Source organism: Sceloporus occidentalis, unplaced genomic scaffold, assembly GCF_023333645.1.
Source record: "Sceloporus occidentalis isolate IW3139 unplaced genomic scaffold, rSceOcc1.0.p SCAF_13, whole genome shotgun sequence".
Classification (NCBI taxonomy): Eukaryota; Metazoa; Chordata; class Lepidosauria; order Squamata; family Phrynosomatidae; genus Sceloporus; species Sceloporus occidentalis.
In genome coordinates this window covers 2,907,110-2,932,053 of record NW_028316993.1, presented here as the reverse complement: position 1 = coordinate 2,932,053, position 24,944 = coordinate 2,907,110, and the positions used below count along the sequence as shown (strand labels likewise).

General features: G+C 46.0%; 1 protein-coding gene across 12 annotated transcripts in view; it reads right to left on the bottom strand.

Annotated features, from left to right (window-relative positions):
• Positions 1-289: 289 nt before the first annotated feature.
• The window catches only part of LOC149304565 (ryanodine receptor 1-like), a 105,737-nt gene continuing 81,082 nt past the window's right edge, over positions 290-24,944 (bottom strand). For 7 of the 12 annotated variants that reach the window (XM_089479467.1, XM_089479471.1, XM_089479468.1 and 4 more), the window contains 21 exons: positions 21,033-21,113; positions 20,129-20,217; positions 17,928-18,056; positions 17,149-17,253; positions 14,315-14,344; positions 11,383-11,464; positions 9,856-11,153; positions 9,173-9,243; positions 7,974-8,166; positions 7,343-7,429; positions 6,284-6,687; positions 5,745-5,787; positions 5,474-5,604; positions 4,768-4,828; positions 4,355-4,501; positions 3,821-3,955; positions 2,649-2,805; positions 2,281-2,345; positions 1,854-1,954; positions 1,689-1,740; positions 290-1,404 (listed from right to left, as the gene is read on the bottom strand). In XM_089479467.1, coding sequence (XP_089335593.1) covers positions 1,309-1,404; positions 1,689-1,740; positions 1,854-1,954; positions 2,281-2,345; positions 2,649-2,805; positions 3,821-3,955; positions 4,355-4,501; positions 4,768-4,828; positions 5,474-5,604; positions 5,745-5,787; positions 6,284-6,687; positions 7,343-7,429; positions 7,974-8,166; positions 9,173-9,243; positions 9,856-11,153; positions 11,383-11,464; positions 14,315-14,344; positions 17,149-17,253; positions 17,928-18,056; positions 20,129-20,217; positions 21,033-21,113 — 3,557 coding nt within the window. In that variant the 3' untranslated portion in view covers positions 290-1,308. The remainder of the gene's footprint in view (positions 1,405-1,688; positions 1,741-1,853; positions 1,955-2,280; positions 2,346-2,648; positions 2,806-3,820; positions 3,956-4,354; positions 4,502-4,767; positions 4,829-5,473; positions 5,605-5,744; positions 5,788-6,283; positions 6,688-7,342; positions 7,430-7,973; positions 8,167-9,172; positions 9,244-9,855; positions 11,154-11,382; positions 11,465-14,314; positions 14,345-17,148; positions 17,254-17,927; positions 18,057-20,128; positions 20,218-21,032; positions 21,114-24,944) is intronic. The other 5 variants (XM_089479474.1, XM_089479476.1, XM_089479479.1 and 2 more) reach the window with 1 other exon arrangement.

Sequence of the window (24,944 nt, the reverse complement as noted above, 5' to 3'; positions counted from 1 at the left end):
CTTTTGTCTGAGAGGGAGCATTTGGGCATAGTGTCCTGAAGGTGTTGATCCAAAGCTTACTAAATAAAGCACTGTCAAATTCCAGTTTCTGATTCAGGCGGCATCTACACATGTGAACTGAATGAGAAACTAGGAAGGAGGATGACCACAAGCCTTGCCTATTGCACCCTGAAGACTTCCTGGCAAGTGAAGAAAGATGTGTGTGCATTACTAGCATCATCCCTTGGTACAAGGCAAAAGAGGAATAACCTTCCATTGGATAGACACAAGGAGGAACCCACTCGCCAGCTGTAGCAGTCTATGATTTTATTGGCAGGAAACCAAGCTGTGCTCAGGGATGGGGGGGAGTCTGGAGTCTCAGTTGTCCCCAAGACAGGCCCCACTTACAACTCTGTATGGTACTGGCAGTAGCACACAGCGCATGACAGGACAGGAGTGGAACAGGACCCTGGTTCACAGAACTGTGATACTCACTCTGTTCTGGTACCACTGGTTCCTTACACACAAACACACATGAGGTGGGTTAGGATGGGCTTCCCACATGCCTCCCCAGCTCCAGAGAAAAACTGTTAGCACAGAGAAGCCCCACAAAGGAGACACAGCTTGGAGCGGGTTGGGCCAATACTGCAAAAGTGTACTAATGTGGGAAGGGGCTGCATTAGTGCCCCATTTTTGGAACCTGCTCTAGAAAGCCGGACTCTTTCTTTCTCCCTTCCCCACCAATAAGCCATCTGCTTGTCCAGCCAACAGCAAAATGGCTGACAGACAGCAGCAAAATAACTCTCACCCCCTCCACTAAAAATTGCATCTGGCTCCCACCCACAAGGGCCCCTCTTTTCCTAGGGTTAAGAGACTATAAAAGGCACTTGAAACTGGGGGGGTCCGTTTACCCAGAAAGGGCAGTATTGCATGGACACCCCCATGGGACAGAGAGGAGGTGGGAAGAGCTACTGACCAAGCCTTAAAATTAACTGCTGCCCTCTGGCCCTGAACCATCTAGCCATTTTCCCAGGGGGCAGGAATACCTATCTCTTTGTCCCAGGGATCGGGTCACTTGGGTTTGGTGGCAGGGATAGTAGGAAGTAACAGCAGTAGGACACACAAGAGACAGCAGCAATGACCAGGTGGGGGGGATGGACAAGGCAGCTTCTCCCACTATCTCCCACCACTTTTTAAAAGAGAAAAGGTCAGATCGGATGTGCCACCTTGCGTTGGCTCTGCCTCTATCCATCCAGGACGAAAGGAAGAGGGCGAGGAAGGTGGAAGCTGGCCAGGTACTTTCCTTCTTGGGACACTGCAGGGTGGCATCTAGCCGAGCTGATCTTCATACTGCTTGCGGAAGCAGTCGCCAGCAGGGAAGAAGTCCCAGCAGCGTTCTTGGTACATCTTCCAGACGTAGGACTCCTGTGGGGTTTGGAGAGAACATAATTGCCAATCTGATCAGTTTGAGGTCTGGTGTGCCATGACAGGATGCTCATGTGCTCTCTTCAACAGCTTTCCAACAGCCTGGTGCCAAATTTCCGTCACCCCAAACTGTTCTGGAGGAAAGGACCACCCAGTGCCCAGGGCTGTCAGTGGCTGACACTTATTCCCAGCTCTTAAACTAACAAGAGGTATCTCTGGGTGACTCCCTGGCAAGAGTTCCCACTTTCCCATCTCTGGCTGTAAGATCAGGGATGCCCTCTCACCTGGCCAGTGTGCTCCGTTTCATCCTTGTTGATGAGATACATGAGGAAGAACCTGTAAAGGAGAAAGAGGCAGACGATGATGAAGGACCAGTGGAAGAACTCTGAGGGTCTTTGAGAAAAGGACAACAAGGAATGGGTTCACCCCTTTCCCAGCCCATTGCTTACATATAATTTGCCAAGTTATGCTCCTCCAGCGTGTGGGTTTCAAAGCCGTGAGGCGTCGTGTCAAAATAGTCACTCCCGATTCCACAGATGAAACATTTGGTCTGTCAGGTCAAAAATGGCCATGAGAAAAAACGCTAAGGACAAGATTCTAGGATTCCAGTCCCTCCTGATAGTATACAAAAGAGCCTTTCCAAGGTTTCCCTTCCCCTGGCTAATTAGGAGCAAAACAGCATTTAGAAGTTAACTGGGGACAAGGGGGCACCCTTGACATGTGACCCAACGATTAAAATGGACTTTTACCTGATCAATCACCTGGAGCTTTGATTAATTTTTCAATTACAGCTGGCAACATACCCAGACACACACAAGCTGGACAGTTTAGCTCTTGAAATGTAGGTTAAGAAGGCAAGGATCTGATCCAACTTACCTCCATGTCCTCCTTCACCTGCTCCTGCTGGTCTCTCAGCTCCCCAAAGGCATCAATAATCAAACCTGGGGATGAATGGGAAGAAGGGAGAAGGTAATGAAGAGATAAGAGAGAAAGGTCTGGGCTGCCCCCAGTACATTTATTTATTTATTTATTACACTTATATACCGCTTTTCTTCCAAAATGGGATCTAAGGCAGCTTACAACAATTCTAAAAAGACCCAACTAAAACTTTTATTTACAACTAACATTATTAAAAACATAATCTAAAAAGCTAAAACACCATTTGCACTATCTCCCACCTGAAACATCTCCCTTGGTGTCCTGTAAGACACACTGCTCCAAGGGAAGGGGACCAAATGGCTCACCTTGGATAATGGCCAGTAGGATGACAATGACAAAGAAGAAGAAAGTGATGTCAAAGATGACACGATAAAGCTCATACTCGTCGCCGGCCGGGTCCTCGATCTCGTCACCAATGCCCCCACCAGCTCGGACCCCAACATACATGTGAAACAGGTAACACTGTTGTAGAGAAATGGAGGGAGGGAGGGAGACATTCAGGGTGCATCATATAAGATAAGAACAGCCTTGATCCCTGTAACGGATCTTCCAAAAGAACTTCATCTTTCTCCCCACCTCAACACTTATCCTTGTTATCACTAAAATGTATTCTGACATTTCACTCATAACTATTTCAGGACAGAGCATTAAAGGGTCACTTGGCTGGTAACTGATAGAACCAGAATACAGTATTAGATTGGATGACCTGATTTCATTGTGAAGTTTTTGGTGCCCAGTCATGGTGGTTCCATCTCCTAACCTAAGATACAGAAAGAAGAGGATTGCCAAAACCTTAACCCAACCCAACCCTGCCTCAGATGGCACTCTCATTATCAAAGCCTGAGCCTTTGAAGATAGCACTCTTGGATTACATATGTGTCCACTGTGCCTATGTCACCTGGCAAGACAGATGTTACCAGACTCACTCTTTGGGGCTTTAGTATTGCCTGACTGCCTTTCTTGGTCACAGCTGAAAGGAAATCCAAGCTTGCCTCATCTTCCTTTGCCTATCCTTGCTTAACCCTGGCAGCGCTTCTCCAGAAATCCTGCAAGGCCCTCTCTATGTACTATAACTCTGAAGAGTTAAATGAGCTGGGGTCCACATTCATGGTTATGGACAGCTTATCCCATTCTGACCACACTCTTTCATAGCTTAAAAAGTTACTTTTCCAAGTTTACCTTCCTCCTTCACCTTGAACCTGGAAACAGACCCTTGTTCTTCCAGAGTTAATGGAGGAATGGTCCATTATGTGATGCTTTTACAGTATCACGCTTGGCCTCAAGTGTGAACAAGATTGGCAGGTTTTTGTATCAAAAAGCTTTATCAAATTTGTTTGATCAGAAGCAAGAGTGAAACACAATTGAGGTGCATGTGCCCACCAAGGAAAGGAAAGCTTCTCCCAGACCATTTTGAGCCCTCTGAGAAACTGTTCCAAGTTCCAGCCCTCATGACTACCGCTCTCTACTTTCATCTCACCGTCATCATGTCATCACATTTCATGTCAGGCTCATCCTCATCCTCACTCTTGTTGTAGAACTTGCGGAAAAAGTTGAAGGCGACCACAGTGTAGAGATACACAACCACCGCCAGCAGCCCCACTGTCATCATCAGCTAAGGAAAAACGATACAAGTGTAAAAGGAGTCTAGTGGGCATGTTCTAAGTTGAGTTGTGGGGTGGCTATATGTTACCTCTGGGAGAACCAACGGGCTGCCTTTGAATACAACTCGCTGGGAAACAACAGTGGAAGAGGGATATTGCCCTCATGGCCTCCCTGTGTTCTTCCCGAGGGACTAGTTGGGCTTGCTCTTGTTTTACGCCTTCAAGTCATTCCTGACTTAAGGTGACCCTAAAGCAAATCTATCACAGAGTTTACAAGGCAAGATTTGCTTAGAGGGGGTTTGCTATGGCCTTCCTCTGAGGCTGAGAGAATGTGACTTTTGGATTACACAGCCAAGGGTTAAGGGACCCTCCCTTTGGCCTGTTTACCTGCGCAGCTCATCATGCCCTACCTGTTTGCCATTGTGAGTGACAGATGAGAGGATGGTCCGCAGTGTCTTGACGCCCATAGCGATGTCCAGGAGGTGGGAAGCAAAGAAGAAGTTGTTGTAGTGGCCGAGGACGGACATCACCATGTACCAGAAGAGATACAAGAAGGACTGCAATGGGAAAGGAAGTAGTAGTTACAACGGAGGCAAGGTCAAGAGCCACTTGAAAATGAGAATGACTTGTTCTGAACTCGACTGAGCTATTCAGGACTAATGAAACAAGGACTCTTCATGTGTGACTTTGCACTTCTTCTGTCCTAAAAGAACCACAATCTACAATATCCAATGGAATTGAGGAGGGGAGACATAAACAGGTATAAATAATGGTAATTCCAGTGGCTGATGTCCTACACTCAGCCAGCAATCTTCTCACTCACGTTGTCTGTAAAGATGACTCCAAACTTCCAGATCTTGTATTTCAGGTCAATAGAGGTGATCCTGTGGAAGAGAAAGGAAACAGCTGAGGAGGAAGGTTTTCATGTACAAGCACACATGCTACGTTTTGTTATATACAAACCAAACATGGTTTAAGCATGCAGCATAGAAATTAGGATGTTGGGCGGACTTGGGATACCCTGGTTCAAGTTCCTACTTAGCCATGAAACTGAGTGGGTGACCTCAGGTTGATCACTTTCTCCCAGCCTGATCTACCTCACAGGGTTGTTGTTCTGAGGACAAAAGCCTGAGGAGGAGACACTTATACACACAGCTCAGAGCCAAGTGAAGGAAAAGTGGGCTATACATACAAATACTAGCACTACTATGCATGCTTGTGAATATAAAATGTGAGCATCAAACTGACTACTCTCAATTTGCAAACACGAGCATCTTTGTTCAGACATTCCTTAATTCGGATGTCAGGCTTGACCGTGGATGTCTGCTGCTCAGGTTTCAGGGACAAACCTACATTTACTATCCCTGTGTGTGTGTGAAAAGGATCTATAGCCAAGAATGCATGAAACCTGAAGCTATTGCACCTTGGTGACTTCTTAACTCTGGCCACCAAATGCGGCCAACGCTGAAACAACATCTACTCTCCCCATAGTTCTCAGCGGCACCACCATTTCTGCCCATCCTTCTCACCAAGTAAGGAAAGACTTGTCCGGCTCAGATTTTTTCTCGTTCTGCGCTGTGATTTCCAGACTGGCCAAATCCATCCCCAGCAGTTCTGCAATTCTCTCCCGTCCATAGATGTCACCGTATTTGTCAAGCACCTGAAGTGAAAAAACAACTGGGATTTGGGGAAAAGCTATCCTTGGTGCCCTGCAGCCAGCCAGCTGAGTTCTTGGTTGTATTCACCAACCACACACATATCCCTGTCCACATCTAAGACAGATCTGGCTGAAGCTCTTACCTTTCTCTTGATGAATTTATCCCAATAATTGCTCGGGAATGACCTGGCAAAGAAAGATAGTAAGGGGAAAAAAAATCAAGGAAGATAAACCAACCACCTTCCTATGAAATTACTTCCCCCAAGATGTAGAGATGGCTAGCCACTTGAGTGGCTTGGGATAAACCTGTCAATGGCTACTAGTCACGATCATATATTTTAGCTACAGTGACTGAGGCAAGGTTGGCTTTCAATTCCAGGTACAGCTGGGGGGTGCAAGATGCACCCTTGAGGGGAACAAGAGCATAGAGATTTGGTTTTAAAAAACATTTGAATGGCATACTCTGTGTAGCTGTGCTTGTTGCTTAATATTGCCATGCTCAAGGACGATGTTGTAAGGTGCACCAGTTTTGCTCCTTAGAACATATCCAGGTCTCACCTCCTGTGACATCTCACAGGGTTGTCCCCAGGTTTCCAGTTCTGGCCCTGAACTCTCAGGGTCCACAATGGTCCTAGCCTGGTAACCCCAGTTCCCACCATTCTCATCCCAGAGAGGGACTCACGGGGCATTGAGGACGAGGCGGTCCCACTGGCCCTTGATGTCATCGTCCTCAGGCTGCTCCGTGATGTAGAGCCCATCGAACTCCAGCTTGCGCGCCAGCTCCTTCTCACGCTTGAAGATGACCAGCGGCACCTTGAGGCAGTTGTAGCCGATGATGCAAAGGAAGGCCACAAGGGTATGGACAATGGACAGGAACTGCAAGGCCGGCTGCATGTAGCCCGTGCTCTCCTCCAGGAAGTAGTAGACCACGCTGTCTTCTTCGTCCTCATCCCCATTGCCATTCCCGTTGCCATCCCCGCCGTCATCGTCCCCACCAAAACCTGAGCCAGCACCAGAGGCTGCATCCAGCTCTCCTTCAAAGCCAGAGCCTTCAAACTCTTCCTCACCTGGGGGCGAATCTGACACCTGAGCAGCATAAAATGATAAAAGGAGAGGAGCTGAAAAGTCATCAGTCTTGGCTTCCACCACCTTGCGGCCTTCTGCTCTCACCACTGTGATGAGTGCCCTCTCCAGGTTGACACGCTCTTCCTTGCCAGTGCTTTTCTTCACAGATTCCAACAAACTTCTTTTCACTTTGCACAATAAATCAGAACGAGCAAAGTGCAGTCCATGGACTGCATGTGACCCCACCTTAGCAGCAAGTTTGTGGCCTCCAAGGGTCAAAAAAGCTTTCCCCCCCTCCATTCCTTTATCCAAAATGCCCCCTAGGGTCAGTTTAGCTTAAGTGTGCTAAAATATGATAAAAATGTCTCTGTGCCCCTTAGAGGAATTTTTTGGGCAATTAAAAACTATGTTGAAGGGGTGTGGTGATGGAGGTGCAGCCCTTTGAGATATATCCTAGGGGGCTAATGCAGTCTCCTAGTCTCCCACAATTGCTCATTCCTGCAGTAGACAGTTATGATCATCCTCTGCCTCACACACGTTTTCCAAACTGCAACAGAAGTGTTAACTTTGCACTGGCAATGGCCAGGCCTGGTTCAACCTCTGTCCTCCAGAACATTTCTGTTCCCTCCAGATCCCTACTCCAAATCCCCCCCAAACACATTTTCAGGTCTATTACCTTGTAGAAGAGCAGGATGAAGTTGATCGCGAAGGCCAAGAAGAGGGCAAGAAAGCGGAGGTTGTAGAAATTCCTAGACAGATAGTTCTGAAAAGATAGGTTGGTAAGATCAGTGTTAAGGTGGCGGCGGCATGTGCCATCCTTCAGCCCAAACACCTCAGGGCAAAAGGACCCACATTTTGAATCTATCCCCAGGAAAACAAAATCTCATAGTGTATCCATGTATGCTATAGTTGCGTACTCTGAAAAATTCACCCTACTTTACATCACTCGGGGGAGCCGCAATAGGCTAGGCCATCCTGACTGATGGCCAAGTTGGCAGGAGCTTCGGGGATCTGAAGTCCAGAACAAATGGAGGGCCAAAGGATGGGAACCACTAGGCTAGGGCAATGTATGGATGTTATTCCCTCCTTGTTGTAAAAGTATGCTCTGGCTAAGTCACCCTTAACTGGCTACACAAGTGGTTTTCAGAGACGTAGTGGTGTTAGTCTGTTTTAGTACACAGTGGAATCTTGTAACCTTCACAGAACTACGCTTCCTAGGGTTCCCTGGAGAAAGAGAAGAATAGCTATTTAATGTGTACTGTGGTTCCCAACATCTTCCAGAACCTCTTGACACAAACAGAGCCTACCAGAAATTTTATCCGCTGGACTTCCAGCTCGTTCCAAAATTCTGAGCCTGCTGCCTCGGACTCCTTCTTCTCCCGCTGGGTCACCTTCTTCTTCTCCTTGACTGGTTTGTGGGGCTCTTCTTCCTTGGGCGTTTCCTCCTCCTCCTTCTTCTCCTCTTCCTCCTCCTTTGCTGCCTTTTCCCCATTTTCAGCACTGAAAGTGGTAAGAAGATGGTGGGATGGAAGACACCTTGTCATGCTTTATCTCAGCCAGCTGAGAGACCGTCTATTCCCATACCCTTTTTGGCCCTGGTGCCATGGTGTCTGCCAGAGGTTAGGAAAAGTTAGCATTTGGATTGCAACTGATAAAAACTCCCAACTTGCATAAACAGCCTAGGAATTCTGAGTGTTGTAATCCAAATAGTAACTTCCCCAAGTTCTATGCCTTCTACAAGGAGGCTCAAATGCCATTAGCATAACAGCTTTAAAAATCTGATGTCAGCAAGCCCAGGCAGAATTTCTCCGCTGCCCTCCTTACCAAATGGGACAACCTGAGGCCAGCAGCAGAGAAAGCAATCCCAATATATTCAAATGATAAGAAAAGGGATTCTGCCTAAACCTCAGGAAGAACTTCTTTACTGTAAGAGCTGTTTAATAGGGGAATAGACTGCCTCAGAGGGTGATGCTTGCCATCTCTGGAGATCTTCAAACAAAGGTTGGAGGAGCTTCTGTGCAGGGAAGATTGCTTGAGAAACCTGGGTATCCGTAAGAAATCTGGTTCAAATCTACCCTCTCCTCCCGCATTCCTTAATGTTGGCCAGATATAAATTCTGCCCTCTGCAAGAGGGACCCAAAATTCTGCAATCTGGACAAATTGTGTGGATGTGTTTCTTCCTCCCCCTTTTATTTTGGCTGATATATTTTGCTAAACAATGGGAGGGCAAGGACATAGAAGCTTTGATTCCACTTTTATTCCAGCCAGAAGTGAAAGTCTTCTTCAGGAGCTTTTCTAGCTGAGGTTATCCATGCACCTCCAAATGTATGCAACCGTAAGAGCTAGCAACTTCTTGGTTTAAAACAAAACAAACACAAAAGCTGAAATTTTCACATAGGAGAATTTAGTTCTTAGTATTTGTGGAATTGTAGAGTACACATAATAACCATATGAACTACTCCCACTGTGTTTTCTCTCATATACACACATCATCACCATCACTTACTCAGCTTTCTCTGGTTCTACAGGAGGCTCTTCTATCTTCTCTGGCTCCACTATTTCTTCCTCTCCATCCACCTGCAGAGAAAGAAGAACAGTGGTCAGCGACTTATTATAGCAAGAGAGAGGGAAATAAAATGGTGCAAGTGTATACAGCCAAAAAGGAGGAATATTATGAATAAGCAAATTTTCTAAATTCTGAAAAATCCAAAACAATTCAGGTCCCAAGCATTTTGGATCAAGGAGGCTCAACCTGTAAGGAGTAAAAGTGCTGCCTAATGTCTGCTAATGTACAATACCAGCACCAATAGTAACAATTAATTATCCCAGTCTACACTTCTGTTAATTTGGGAGTCCTTAATCCTTGCTGCTCCCTACTTCCACCCCAATTCCTCCAGAGGCGAACCCAAGAATTTGGAATCTTGGAGGCCAAATAAATGAGCATAAGCACATGATTATGTAAATTGCTGGACAGTGTGTCTTGGGACACCCTACATATGAGTGGGAGAAGTAAGTCTCAGTGCTTCCCAACTCATAATGCTCTCTTCGTGTGTACAATGTGGCTGACTGGGGAGAATAAGCCTTGTAACCCAGAACATCTGAAGGACATCAGGTTGAAGAAAATGCATCTAGCCCCAAACCCAGGAATTCCCACTATCACCCAGACATCATCTCAAGCCCCAAACGTACTCCTAGTTTCCTCTTAAGGATGGGCGATCCTTCAGGTGTAGGTGGTTCCACAGGGGTTGTATCGCCCATATCCCCAAGCCCACCAGGTGCGTCGGCAGCCATGGACCGGAAATGCTCCTTCTTGTCTGCTCCAAGCTCTCCTCCTTCGGCAGGTGCTTCTTCTTTGCCAGACTCGTCTATCTCTACTTCCTCCCCTTCCTCCACCACTTGCTCAGCCTCTTCAGATGGGGCTATGTCCCCATGCACCTCATCTTGTGTGGGGTCAGGCATGCTGGCCAACAGTTCAGTCATGGTGATCTTCTTGGCCTCTTCCACTAGGCCACCACCAAAAAGTGTGTTCCAGATGAGAAGGAAGATGCCCTTAAAGATGTTGTAGAAGAAAAAGAGGATGCCCATCAGAATAGTATAAACGAAAGTGGCAATTGCCATGGCCATCTCCTTCACAGTCATTTTCTTGATTTTACGGAACTGCCGACGGATGTTGCGGTAAGTGAACATTCGGAAGAAGTTCAGGACGCTTTCCAAAAACTCCCCAAAAGCTGAAGAAGCCTCTGATGGTGCTGACGCCTTCTCGGCCTCCCCTGCTTCTGCTCCTTCTCCTTCTTCTTCCTCCTCTTCTTCCTCCTGCCCTTCCTCTTCGGAAATCTGGGCTGCAATCTGCATCTCAAAGATGGTGTCCTCACAGAAATTGATGAAGAGCTCCATCTTCTCTGACTCTCCCCCCTCATTGACCACATCAAAAATGAATTGCCGCTTGGACTCCTTCACTTGAGGCATTTCCCACTGGGCTTTGTTGGTCTCACTGATTTCAAAGTAGATGCGCTCAATACGCTTGCTGGCACCCATGATCTCAATGCGGCCCAGATAGGGGCTGAAGTAGTTGAGGATGCACTCTGCCAGTTCCAAGAAGGTCTTGAGGCGGTGGTCATGTGGCATGTGCTCAGAGAGGTTAGTCAACAGTACAGCGATATTAAAACCAATGTCTTTGGCGGGCTCTTGGAAGCGGTTGGCAAACTCCTCATAGTCAATCATCTCATTCTCGTCAGCCTCTGAACACGACAGCAAGAACTGGATCTCAGATGGTGTGTATTGCTTCTGGCTATCCATGGCTTTCTGGAAATCCTTCTTGGATATGAGCCCCCGAGGATCTGTGATGTAATCCCGGAAGGCGTCAGAGGCCACAATGTCCTTCAACTTCAAGAACATATCAAAGAACTTGAGAATCATCTCTACATTGCTGGAGGATTCCACCAACATGTCCACCATCTGCCGGGCAATGGTGCCATTCACCACATTCCCTGAGTAGGTACACAGAAGATAAAGAATTTAGGCATGGGAAAGAATGAAGAAGAAAGATATACAAGTGGTGTGTGGGCTAGTGTTGTGAGACGGATGCATGGAAAGATGGATGGAGGTGTGCCTCTTGCTGAAGATTATTTCTCAGACCTTATACATGTGAAAAATATGTTGCACCACTTTCCTGGGAAGCCCAGGGTTCAGTCATTCACACTGGTACAAAGTTCTCACCTTCCAGTAAGGACAGCAGCATCACCACCATGTCTTTCTGCAGGTCCAACAGCTCCTTCAGAAGGCCAATTTGGCTTGAGTCCTGGAGTGTGGGGGAGCATGAGATACTGAGTGTCACTGGACAATATGTCTCCCCTCATGACTTCCTAAACACCATTTGAAGGCTTCCCTCACTTTCCTAACCTGGTGCCTACTTATCAGCCTGGAAAAGGCTGGCCTCCATGCACACCTCCTCCCCTTCTCAATTATATCCCACATCCAATTAATATCCTCCATGTTCTTCCTCCCTTCCCTACCACACCAGACAGCTTCCAGAGACAGAGAATGGAAACTAGGCTCCCAACTGTATAAGGAAGGAGGGAAGGGTGGTGGAACTCTACAGAAACCATAGACTAGGTGTGTCAGTTCTAGGGTGTTGGGCCCATAGTCCAGAGCACACTCCCCAGACAGTGATTTTGCATGATGACCCTGGAAGCTTTGCAGCACCTGGAATCTAAACCTAGGCTAGATACATGGGCTTCTGGAGTCAATTAAGGAAGATCCAACTTCAGCCGGCCATAGGGTGAAGCTCTCACCTTGCAAAGTGCAAGGGAAACATGACAGACTTATACATATTGACCCTGAAAGGAGGATACCCAGTCTCTTCTTCTCTAGCCCTCCATCCTCTTTGGAGGAGAACTAGCTCATTGAAGATTCACTCCAAAGAGCTGTGGAATGAGAACAGAGGCATGTTTTCTTCCACTGGAGAAGGGGGTGACTCTCACCGTCTTACCTCGGGGTAGGATTCACTCCGAAATTGATCCTCATGGGCAGCGCAACAAAGAGATAATTTTGGTGAGGGAAGCAAACACCTCCATTCTGCTTCCACTGTTGCACCCCAAAATTCTAGATCTAGCTCCATCACAGTCTTATCTCCTTGAGCACTAAGAGAAAACTGCAGTGGAACACCACCACCCTTACTTCAGACCATAGAAAAGTTACAGCTGGCCTGACTGGCTGGCAGATTCTGGGATCTGTAGTTCACTTCCAAGTTCTGCTGTTTATTCCCACCCTACTCCTGCCTCCAGCAACTAATATCATTGGCATATCCATACCAAAAACTCCTAGCAGGCTTAACCCAGTCCTGGATTCATCTCAAAGATTTTTGGGAACTACAGTTTAGTTAAGACAATGAGAATTCTGTTATGTGCTCAGATCTTTCTGAGAGAACAACAGTTCCCAAGTTTCCACGGGAGAGGCAAGGTTTGTTGAACCAGTTTAATTCTGGGGTGCAGAAATGTTTCAGCTGTCAAGGCATGAGGTATAAACAGTAATACATAATAGTGCTTTCAGTTTGGAGACAATATTGAATAAGGATTTTGCCAGCTGCAACTCCCAAATGGTATGAGTTCAGAAGAAAGGTGCCAGCTTTGGTCAACCCCATGTATATCTCTCCATCCCTTCCCTCTTGGCCCCCCCAACCTCTGCAATAGGACAAAATGAGCTAGGATGGGGCATGAGCCAACAAGCCAAAGCAATGGCCATGCGTGGCACTTTTGACAACCCATTTAATGAGGATAGTCATTGGAGTGGGTGGGACAGAGGGGTTTGAAGAACATGGAGAAGCAGAAAGGACAGGGAGGAAGAAAGGAAGGGGGAAAGAAAGAAGATCTGGGCAATGAGCAAGCTCCAGCCATGGCAGCGACAGAGAGGAAAACAGACCAGACCAATGACAATGTCTCTCAGCACTTTTTAAAGACTGCTGGAAAGATGCTGTGGTTTCTTGCTCTCCTAGCAGGGATGAAAGGGTTGGAATGCAATGATATGTATAGGACCAAACATTTCCATACAAAGGTAACAAAAGGCACTACTGGATTGGGGAGGGGCATTTTGATGTAATGCAAGGCCACAAAACCCTGTGGCTCTTCCAGACTACCAGGCATGCCAGGTGGAGCCAATGGGACATAGAAGTGCAGTAGCACCTGGAGAAAAACAGGTTTCCCATCCCTGAGCTAATAATGGATCCTCTCTGAAGCCACAGAGCTCTTTGTCCATGTAAGATATCCAGCAATGTGGAACTAGTGAAGACTTTCATTATCCTGCACAGCTTTTTGCCCTTCCCATGACTGGGAAAACAAATCAGATGGCAGAAGATATTACCCAAAATTAAATAAATTTATAGACATCTGCAGACAGTAAATTATGCAAATTATTCCATATATAACAATTATACATGCTGTAAAATCCACCTTCCCACTCTCATTTGTGCAGAATTGCACTGGCGGAGTTAGCAGCACCCTTTAAGACTAGTTTTTATTTTAGCATGAGCTTTCAAAGATACCACAGTCCACTTCTTCAGTGCAATCCAGAGGGATATTAAAGCTTCTGGTTATTAAGTATATTTATACAGTTGTGGCTTGTGGAGAAAGGACAGGATGCAATAGGCTCCAGATGTAAATTCTGATCCTCCCCCTAAATCTTCAAAAGCCACTGTGAGCCTGTGATACAGGTCTTTCAGATCTTTACAGGGGTTAGCTAGTGTTGATGTGTGAAGGCAATAAATCTGTTTACCAAAAGTCAGTCCCTTAAAGGCATTGCTAGATTTCCTCTCTCTCCGCTCCCTTTTTTTCTTTTTCCACTGTTCGCATCTACTTGTTTTTGCAGTCAAAGGTAGGAGACTCTGGGCAGATCTAGCTTAAATCAATAGCAGCAGAGAGAAGATTGGAACAAATCATTGAGTTAAATTCCAATGGCTGCAGTGCATGGCTTTCTTTTTTTGGAGAAGGGCTGAGGAGGGGGTTAAACTGGTCTGGCCTAATGAAAAGAGTAAGTATAAGAGAAGAGAAAGGGTTAGAAAGAAAGGAAAAAGAAGGATGAAAGGGAAGGAGGGAAGGAGGGAGCAGCCAGATTGCATTGGCGTGAGATGGCCACATACTACATAAAATTTTCTTACGCCATTTCGAAGTCCGGGGGGTTGGGTCATCTGTCACACATCAGAACAAAAATGTTATTTAGAAACATTTTCCAGAACATTTTTGTATTTTTGCCAGGTTTACCATCCAGCACATTCCTTTCTGTTGCTTGGGGTGGGGAAAAGCTGCCGTCCCGCTTTGAGGAGGAAAAGTGTGGACAGGTGGCAAGAGGACTCAGGGACAGACAGGTTGGAACGATGGCATGATGGCACTCATCCCTTCTTCCAGGGGAAGAATTTACCCTCGGGAGCAGCAAAACAGGAGAGTCTGCACTCTAATAGCCTCCTGGTTTCATGACCTCCCTGGAGTCCATGGGCACCATTATGTTTTGCTGATGTATAGTGAGGAGAAATCAGGAAATCAGGCTGGTTCTCCTCCTAGAGCTATTAACACCTCCATCTCCTTAGGAGTCTATGCTGAGGCACCTGGCTCTGAGCCTCTTTTTCCTGTGCCTTAAAAAAACTCAAGAGATGATGGATCTTTTGGTTGTAGGGATGGGGAAAGGAGCTGCCTTGGTGCAGCCTGGAACAGAGCACTGTATTCCCCTTTCCATAGGACTGCTCACTGGCTAAAAAGAGAGCAATATCTGGGAGCAATGGCTCCCTAGACTAGTAATAGGAACCCTCTAGAGACCAAGGATAAACCTTCTGTTTGCAACATGCCCTCTGTGTCTATCTCTCACATTGCCACCTCCAATCTCCCTCCCATTTCTCAAACACTCATATAATTCAAGAGGAGGAAAGTAGCCATGGATGCAACAACCTAAAGGTAAGGGTATAGCGCAGCTACGGCTTGCAGCCCCACAGCAGAAGGTCAGTGAAGCCTTAGTTGGGTCCTGTCTTGCAGCCTACATCCTGGCAGGCATGATGCTTCTGCAGGAATCCTACTAAATTGCTCTCTTTCTCTATCTCTTTCGTTCTTTGCTCAGATTCTGCCTTAACTCTTTAGCATAAAAGTGGGGGACTGCAGCAGATCTAGGGGCCACTTTTTGCCCTGAGGCCCTCCAAAGGCCATATACATTATTAAGTAATAATGTGCAGTTTTTGTTGTTAAACAGTACAGGGAGGTCTTGAAAACTATAGTTTTTTGTGGGTTTTTCGGGCTATGTGGCCATGTTTTAGAAGAGTTTATTCCTGACGTTTCGCCAGCATCTGCAGCTGGCACCTTCAGCCAGCCAGCCATCTCTGAAGATGCCATCCACAGATGCTGGTAAAACGTCAGGAATAAACTCTTCTAGAACATGGCCACATAGCCTGAAAAACCCACAAAAAACGATGGATGCCAGCCATGAAAGCCTCCGACTTCACGTCTTGAAAACTGTTTCAAAGGTAAACTGTTGCATCTAGAAGCTTTTAGATTAGAAGCTGCGATTCAAGCTCTTCTTTTGGCTAGAAAAAGATCTGTCTGGGGATTCTGGAGGAGTCGAGGGCTACAAAAACATCCTCGGAAGGCCACAAGTGGCCCCTGGGCCACACTTAGCCTGCCTCTGCTTTAGCATCCCAAACAGACAAAAGGACAAGATGCTGGGAATACATCTCTGAAATTCTCGATGTTTCCCAGGGGGTGGAGTGGAGGCATTGGAAACAATGGGAGGCAGGGAAGCACTTGCGCTGGTTCTGCTGGGTTCAAAGATGATGTTACGGAGTAAAGGAAGGCCAGATGGTGAAATACAAAAATGGTCCTTTTTAGAGGGAATGCCCAAAGCTGTTGCTAAGATTGGGAAGAGGGCAGGGACAGGAGAGGCACAGAGCAGGCGAGCCTGGGGTTAGTGCAGAGATTAAAAGGGAAACCGCACCCCACGCAACCTTCTTTCCCAGCTCTCACCTGCCGCTGCCATACTCATGCTTTTTTGTTTGCCCCCCAACAAGTCAGAATAACACAAGAAGGGTTCTTGGCCAAATCCCAACAGCTCTGCTATTACAGGACCCTAACCTTGCCACCCAAAGTGATCAGAGTAGGGTGAGGCTGGTGAGTGACTTTGACAACAGGCCTAGACCTTGGCACCCAGTCCGAATATCTGTCATTCTGTTGAAACACTTGGTTTTCAAATTTAATGACATGGCAACACAATGTATACAATCTTAGGCCTGTTACAGACAGCCAAAATAAAGCTGCTTCGAGTCACAGTGGAGGTATGGTGTTTCAATGATGCATGCGTCCTAAGAGTCCAGAAGCCACACCAAAGCCACACTCCAGTCCTGAAGGGCTGGAGCATGGCTTTGGCGCGACTTCTGGACTCTTAGGACGCATGCATCATTGAAACACCATACCTCCACTGTGACTCGAAGCAGCTTTATTTTGGCTGTCTGTAACAGGCCTTAGTTTCCCCCTACTTTACAGCTGTTGGGGAAATACAATGGGACCTTGGTAGCCACTGCTGCTTGGTTCTAGGATGTCCCGTGGATATAAAAATCCATGGATAGTCAAGAACCATTATATATAATGGTGCAGTAAAGTAAAATTCTTAGAAGGAATGGAAAATTCAAGGATTTTTTTTTTTTTTGGGGGGGGAGTATTTTCAACCAGTAGATGGTTGAATCTGTGAATGCAGAACCTATGGATACAGAGCACCAACTGCAGTCAGTACCTGATATCTGGAGCTTCTGGGATATTGTTTTAGGGAAGATATTTAAAACATACACATTTACAGAAAGGAATGGAGCATTGCTTTTTATCTCTACAGTAAGTCTCTCTGCCTACTGGTATTCCTTTCCTCAGTCAATGCTCATGCTATCCCCCAAAGATTGGCCTCTGAGATACCTCCCATCTCTTGCACCCCTTTATTGGGACTCAATCTCTTCACTCTTTCTTTTACCTGAGCCAACTTCATCATCATGTGAGCAAAGACATGGAGAAAACCAATTACAGCATCCCACAGTCTGCTATGTGCCAGGCTCTGTTGGTTCCCAGTGCACGGTCCCTGGAGAGGGAGGAAGAACATGAAGGACATACGACCATATCAAGCAATTAAAGCTGTGTATTTATTTTTTAAGCAGGGCTTTGGCTTTCAAATTGTTTAGAAGGATTTTAAACATGTATGTGTGCACCTTCAGTTCGCCCATCATCTTATGGTGACCCCATTCTGAATACTCAGATGTGGCTTTGACAGCTCCTTCCTCTGAACAACCGCAGTGTTATTGTACATTACCATTGGAGGTGTAGTAGACAAGAAAAAGCAATTCATGGTCCCATTCACACTATGGAAGTACTAGGTGACCTTGGGCAAGTTACATTCTCTCAGCCTCTGAGGTAGAGAAAGGCAAACCACCTCTAAACAATTTTTTTCCAAGAAAACCTTAGGGTCACCATAGGTTTGCCTTCGGATCACTGTAAGTCAGAAGTGACTTGAAGGTACACAGCAACAACATATCTAATCGAGAAGGCTAGAAAAATGGGGGATGCAACAGTGCTCTATGGGGTGGAGGTAGCATAAGACTGAAAAAGAGGGTGAATTAAAAAATTGCGAGACTGATTCAAAGGGTCTACTCAAGTCACTGCTAGCAATAGGATTTAGGCCACTGATGTGAAAGAAGCCTGCTGCTAGCTGCAGTACACCTGGGTTGGAGGACTATGGAGGATATTCTCGGACCATACCTGGATATACTCGGTAAGGCTGTTGAAGACCTGCTTGGCCACCGCCATGGCTTTGGAGAAGTTGCGTTTGCCTTGCTCATCAATCACATCCTTGCCAGAGTAATACCAGTAGAAATCACTGATGGACTCCTGGGAAGGGAAGAGGTCAAAAGGTAAATTCACCTTCCTTCCTTTCATTCTATTTAAGACTCACAGCAATGCTGTCTATGGCCAGAATACAAAGATGCTAATCTCAGATGGGGAGCGTGACCTAAGAGCAAGCTTTTGGAAACTCCCGTTTTATTATCTATGCCTGGGATATAGAACTTCTAGCCTAGGGGCCAGATGTGTCCTACCGGGTTCTTTATTCCCCCTGCAAGCTTCTTCTACCATTATCTCCAATCGATAACTGGAGGTAAAAGATGGTTTAAAGTTATTTAAATTTCAAATATCCTGCACAACTGAGCTGCGCTTTGTAGCAAAATCAGCTGTTGCTCAGAAATGAGTAAGTCAAAGAGCTCTCAGGTGAGATTTCACTCTGGAGTAGGAATGCATATAACTGAAAATAATGGTTAGTGGGGAAATTGGTAAGAATCATATCTGGCCCTGGCCATTGTTGCTTTGGCCTTTCCTGCTACTCTGCCCTCAGCCCAGGCTCATGCCTTTTACATCACCCACTGCTGGACCTTTGCCCAAGAGATCCTTCCCACATTGGACCTTTGCCCCTTAGCAGAATAAGTTCCTCTACCCTTGATCTAGATATTGCATGAGACCATAATCTTGAAGGCTGCCCTTCAGAGGAAGATTTGAACTCAGGCCTGAACAAGCTGAACCACTGAGAAACAGTGGCTGGCAGACATTAATGCATACTGTACAATTGCCACCTCTTCATTTCAAATATTCTGGTGATGAAGGCAAGAATATTCCCCCTTTCCAAACATTTTTTTATTTAAAACATATAATAAATAATAATAAAATTTTTATTTATATCCCACCCTTCTAGAAATCAGGGCGGCTTACAGCATAGATTAAAATACAATCAACATACACATCAAAAGTTAAAATACAATACAATAAATTATACAGAAAAATAACCAACAAAAAGCCCCATAGCCCATCCTCTTGGCCACGGAAGAGGAGGGAGGCCCACAGGATTTTATTCGGGGAATGCCTGTTGGAACAGGAAGGTCTTTAATTCCTTCCTGAATTGGGCCAGGGTGGTAGACGAGCGGAGCTCGGTGGGCAGCATATTCCAAAGGGCTGGGGCAGCTGTGGAGAATGACCTCCGTGTAGTGGAGGCCAACCTAGCCCCAGGCACCTTCAGTAATTGCTGCCCAGACGTTCTGAGGGTGCGGGGCGGAATGTATGGGGAGAGGCGGTCCTTCAGGTATCCTGGGCCCAAGCCATTTAGGGCTTTATAGGTGATTACCAACGCCTTATATTGGGCTCGGAAGCGAATGGGCAGCCAATGGAGGTCTTTCAAAACCGGTGTTATATGGCTGGTCCTGGGAGCACCAGTGACCAGCCGGGCTGCCATGTTCTGCACCATTTGCAGCTTCCGAGTTTGGTATAAGGGTTGCCCCATGTAGAGTACATTGCAGAAATCCAGTCTCGAAGTTACCAGAGCATGTACAACAGTTTCTAGGTCCCTCGGCCAGGTATGGGCGCAGCTGGCGAATCAGCCGAAGCTGATAACAGGTGCTCTTGACCGTCGCATTCACCTGAGCAGTCAGGTGAAGCGACGAGTCAAGAAGCACCCCCAGACTGCGCACGGAGTCCTTCACAGGGAGCGTGACCCCGTTCAGGACCGGTGGAACCACCGCCATTCCTGGACCAGGGGAACCTATCACTAGTACCTCTGTTTTCTCTGGATTCAATTTGAGTTGGTTTTCCCTCATCCAGCCCATTACTGACTCCAGACAGGCCACGAGAGGAGAGACGCCATCCCCGGTCACTGCATCAGTCGGAGACATAGAGAAAATAATTTGGGTGTCATCAGTGTACTGATATTTCAATACACAACGGCTGTCAGGATGTTCAGACTACCTTTCCCTTGATAAAGGAATGAGATCCTGCTCTAAAAGCAGACTTTAAGGACACAGGGCTACCAAGGGCACCAGGGATGGATTTCTGGCCAGGAAGCCATCTCAGCTCAAGAACTGCATTTGGTGCGAGGTTTTGCCTTGTCTGTTGTGCTTAGTCTGGGGTGACAGTGCTCTCACCTGAAGACGCAGAAGATAGTCAACAGTACAGATGATAATGTTGATTGTGTTTGTGTTTCCTGTCTGCGTCCGCAGGTAGTTCTGAAAATCTAGGATAAAAAGCGGCATTGTGAGAATGCAGTATCTGTTTCCAGTGCCCTAATTTCCCTGGCTCCCTTTATTTTATCTTCAGAACAACTCCGGGAGGTAGGTACATTCTAAATGGCAGCGGGAAGCATACTGACCTAAGATCATTCAATGAACTATATAATCCCCTTTGTCACCCACCCCATTTTCTCAGCTGCTTTTAAAACGTCCCCTCTTCTCTCTCATCCTCGCACTTTCCATCTTTGTCCTCAGTCTACTTCAGTTGCAGCAAACCAAGTTCAAAGTGCAAAAGTTGTTGGCACTCAGTTAATTTAGCAGGAAGGAAAAGAGAGGAGAAAGCAAAATCCTGCCCTTCCAAGTAAACTCAAGCTGTTGCAGCATTTCCTAGCTCACTTATTTTTCCATATAAATAACTTTGGCCACTTTGACATACATTCTGTGATTGCTTGCAATCGTGCGTCCCGCTTTTCATCTGTGGAACCATGGAGGGTATGGAACAACAAGTAAAAGAGCTCTCTGCCAATGATTTGGTTTAAGTTGGAATGTATGTGTAGAGCCATTGTTGCTGGCCTTCTAGTCCTTGCTCAGTTGGAAACATGGCCACAAGGGTGACTTTTCTGCTCACACTTGTCCTCTTATCATATAGCTTTGTGTGAGCCCCAGCCATTCATCTATTGCCCTGTTCATGGCCATGCAAAGAGGGAGATTCTGAGAATGGCAGTGCAAAAATTATGTCTCCCCAAGTTCTTGTGGTCCCATTGTATATTACTACAGCCATTCCTGTTCCAATCATCCCTCATCTGCTGTAACAACCTACCGTTGTTATGACCTTCACATAGAAGCTGCAGGAACCGAAAGAGGTCCTGTGTGAACAAATCGTCCGCCATCACCTTCTCTCCTAGAGCAGGGAAAGGGTCATGGGAAGAGACAGAACTGGCCAACATTAGTAGGAACAACATAGAGGGGAAAGAGAGAGAGAGAAAAGGGGGTTCGGGTGGAAGAGTGTAGCAGAAGGGAGTGTGCGGTTAGTACAAAATGAGACTCGCCAGTGCTGGACGCGAGCAAAGGAAAGGCAAACCCACACGGCAAAATGGCTGCTGCCCACAAGCCACGGCGCGCTCCTGCAGGCCTCACTTTCAGGATAAAGCTCTCATGTGGTGGTTAAATATGGAGTGACCAGCATGGGACCAGGGCACTAAACTCTTGGCTCTTTGTTTCAAGGAGAGTTCCCTTGAACAAAAGCAAGGGGAGAGCCAATAATACTCCTTACACAGAACAAGCAGGAAGGCCAAGGTGGCAGAAGTCTAGGTTTACAACTGTAGCTGGAGAGATGATGGTTGGCATCCTATTAGTGACATCACATAGGGATAAATGAAAGCTGAACTTCTTCTTTTTTTGTCACTAAAGATAAAGGTAGTCCCTTGACATGAATGTCTAGTCATAACTGACTGTGGGGGACGGTGCTCATCTTACTAAGCTGAAGAGCCAGCATTGTCTGAAGACAACTCCGGTGGTCATGACTACATTGAATGCTGTTACCTTCCCACTGAAGTGGTACCTATTTATCTACTGCCAACCTTCAGATCTTATGATCATCAGAACTGGCATCTTAACCACTAAGCCACTACATCTCCAGTGATTTTTGTCACTGCAAATGGAGGAATTCACTACCTCCTTTACACAAGGACCAACCGCTGCACCAGGACTCAGCTTTCTCCTGTGCCCCCTTCCCATTATAGCCACTGTGGCTGTGCGAGAGAAGGGGGGGGGGTGTCTGAGAAGTATCTGTCTATGTCCTATAGACAGACAGAGAACAACAAAAGTACCCTCTGAGTCTGAGATCTCCTCCAGATCTTCTGGGAGTCTCAAAGGATGAAGTCCCTGTTGTGCACCTGGCTACAGGAACATAGCCAGATACTCTTCCAATGCTCCCTATTCCCCATCAGCCGCTGCATGGCTGTGGGAACAGGCTGCAGGAGGAAGGTGCATTCTGAGAAAGGGAGATGTATCACAAGGCGGTTCACAGCCAACGTTTTGTAATGTTCCCCACCATTAGAAATAACTAAAACATCAACTCCAGGCATGTAGAAAATTAGCACAACAGGGAGAGGCTTTAGTATAGCCCTATCTCTACACAGAATACTACTACTACTACTACTACTTTAAAAACCCCAATGATAATGGATATTATCAGTCTTGTTTTTCAGAATTCTGCACCTTCTTCAGTGTAATATAACAATTGGCTCTAAAGCTCATGAAAGGTAAAGTGGTCCACACTTTATTGGAGTTTCAAAGGTAACTGGACAGAATCAAGAGGGGACAAACCAAGGCAAGGAATGTTATTTAGTAGTGGGTCTTAAACTGCAGTCCAAAGGCCACCAGAATTTACATGCTGCTTTTACATGTGAAAAGAACAGTGGGAAAAGATTAAGGGCCAACATTTTCTTTGAAGTTTCCATCCTATGCTGAAGAGGCATGCCTTTCAAACATCAAATTGAAAAGCGGCTTGTCTCTTCAGTAGCGCAAGTGATTGAAATGGAAATGTTAAAGAAATCACTGACTGCATTACAGGTTTCTCTTCCACTGCATGCTTCTAGCTTTGCTGGAACAAAGCCTTGGAAGATAAATGTAACAGTTGACCTTTGATGTGGAAGCTTTTCACCTATTCCTTTCTTCCAACCTGGTGGCCATAGTATTAACACTAGACATATGGTGGCATGTAACAAATAAGCAAACTAGCAGAGTAGTCAAGTTAAAGACCTGTGATCATGAAGGACTTCCTAATTTCAAATATTCATAAGACAAGAGGAATTCACCCAGAGGAAAGGACTCTGGTGTTATTGGTATCTGTAGGAGCTGAGCTGGAGTGAGGACTGCAGTAGCTACTCCAGAGTTAGTAGGAACACAAGCGCCATGCGTTTAGTTACTGGATTTCATGGCTCCATTGTGTAGGGACAGTGTGACTGTTAACAGAATATTCTGGCTGGGGAAAAGATGTATCAGTTAGGAAAAAATATTCCAGCAAAGGTTCAGCATCAATGTTTGCTAAATCCCTGAACATCTAATTGTAGAATTACACATTTAGTGTGAAAACAAAAACATGTTCGGAAGAGGGATCAAGTGTAGGTCAACTGGAAGAGTTTAATCAAGCACCATTAATATTAACAACTGGCTTATTCTAATTTAAAATTGTGTGTCTGAGGTCAAATACTACAATGCAATTCTAAGGGGGAAGAGCTGGGGACGGGTAAAATAATGGAGATCAGATCTGTGTAAAATACAGGTAGAATGTGAAGAAGTATGTAGAAATTCCAAGTACTGGATCAAAAGGTCAAAGAATAAGAGTAAAGTTGGGGTAAATCAAGTACAAGATACTGAGCCACCGGCCCTTTCCTTGAAGGTTAATAGAATTAGTCGCAGAAGAGTCATTCAGCTGACTGGTTCACACCATCCGTTTTGTGGCATTGGTCATTAATGAAGATATGAATCCATCGGTGTTAGGGAGGCCAAGAACGACGAATGGGATTCACCCATTCACCAACGCTCCCTCCATTCCTCCTGGTGGATCCATACTGTCTTCATCTGGCATTAATGACCAGCCCTTTTTCCATTGTACATCCGCTTCGTGGATGAAGCCAAATCATCACCTGATCATCCTTCCCTTCTTGCGTTGTTGGGAAGCGGAAGGGTGGGAGGACCATCATGGTACTTGGGAGGGTTGGGCTTGGGAGTGTGGGTAAGGAGAGGGAACGATGCTGCCCAAAGTCATCGCAGTAAGATCTGTTTCGTCTGAGACTTACAGTTGGAATTAGAAAGGTTTTAGAGCATTAAAGACAGCAGTGGCCTGGAACAAAAGCAGCTAAACAGGACAACACAATTACTACAAGGATACCATAAGGACAGCAAATGCACAACAGAAGCACTATGGAGGACAGAGCAATGGTGAAATGAAAGGACTACAGTGGGGTGAGCAACCCATAGACTGTGGGTATGACCTCCACAACTGTTTTTTCTGCAAACTCCCTCCACTACTGAATTTGCTACCAACACTACCACATTGTGGTGGTTCCACAACAGCCAAAAAGGGCCTTATATTTCTTCAAAAACAACACATCCAGAGAGCATGTGGTTTGTTTCATAGCAGAACCACACTCCTGGAAACCAGATTCTGGTTTTAAAAAAGGGAGAATGAGATGGCAAGTCTTGTTTTTAAAGGGACGTTAGTATTCTTTGCAGCCATGAGATGACAACAATCCAGTGATGTGACAGTATCAAATTCAGCAATGAGTGTGGCCCCTCAGGGGACTCAGAGAGGTTGCGCTACTTGTGCACCCCTCTACCCCTTGGCACTGTCCATCTCTGTACTACAAAGTCAACAAAATACGACACTGATATCACAAGGGTGTCACAGAGAGTACAGAAGGACTGGGATGGCAAATCACAGCACATTTAGCTAGGTAGAAGGAGAAGCACAGTTGCTACAAAGATACTATAAGGAAGAAAATTGACTGCAGAGAGATTATATCATGAGATGCCCAAGAGCATTAATCAAGAATGAAATAAGCATTTTTGAAAGCTACCTCAAAGGACTGATACATACAACAAGGACAGTGCCATTGCTAAAAGAGGCAGACCCAACAGCATTTGGAAGACATGGCATCATTACAATATCAGTTGGTTATCACACAAACTCAACCCAGTTGTTATAAAGACTCTGCATAGCTATCAC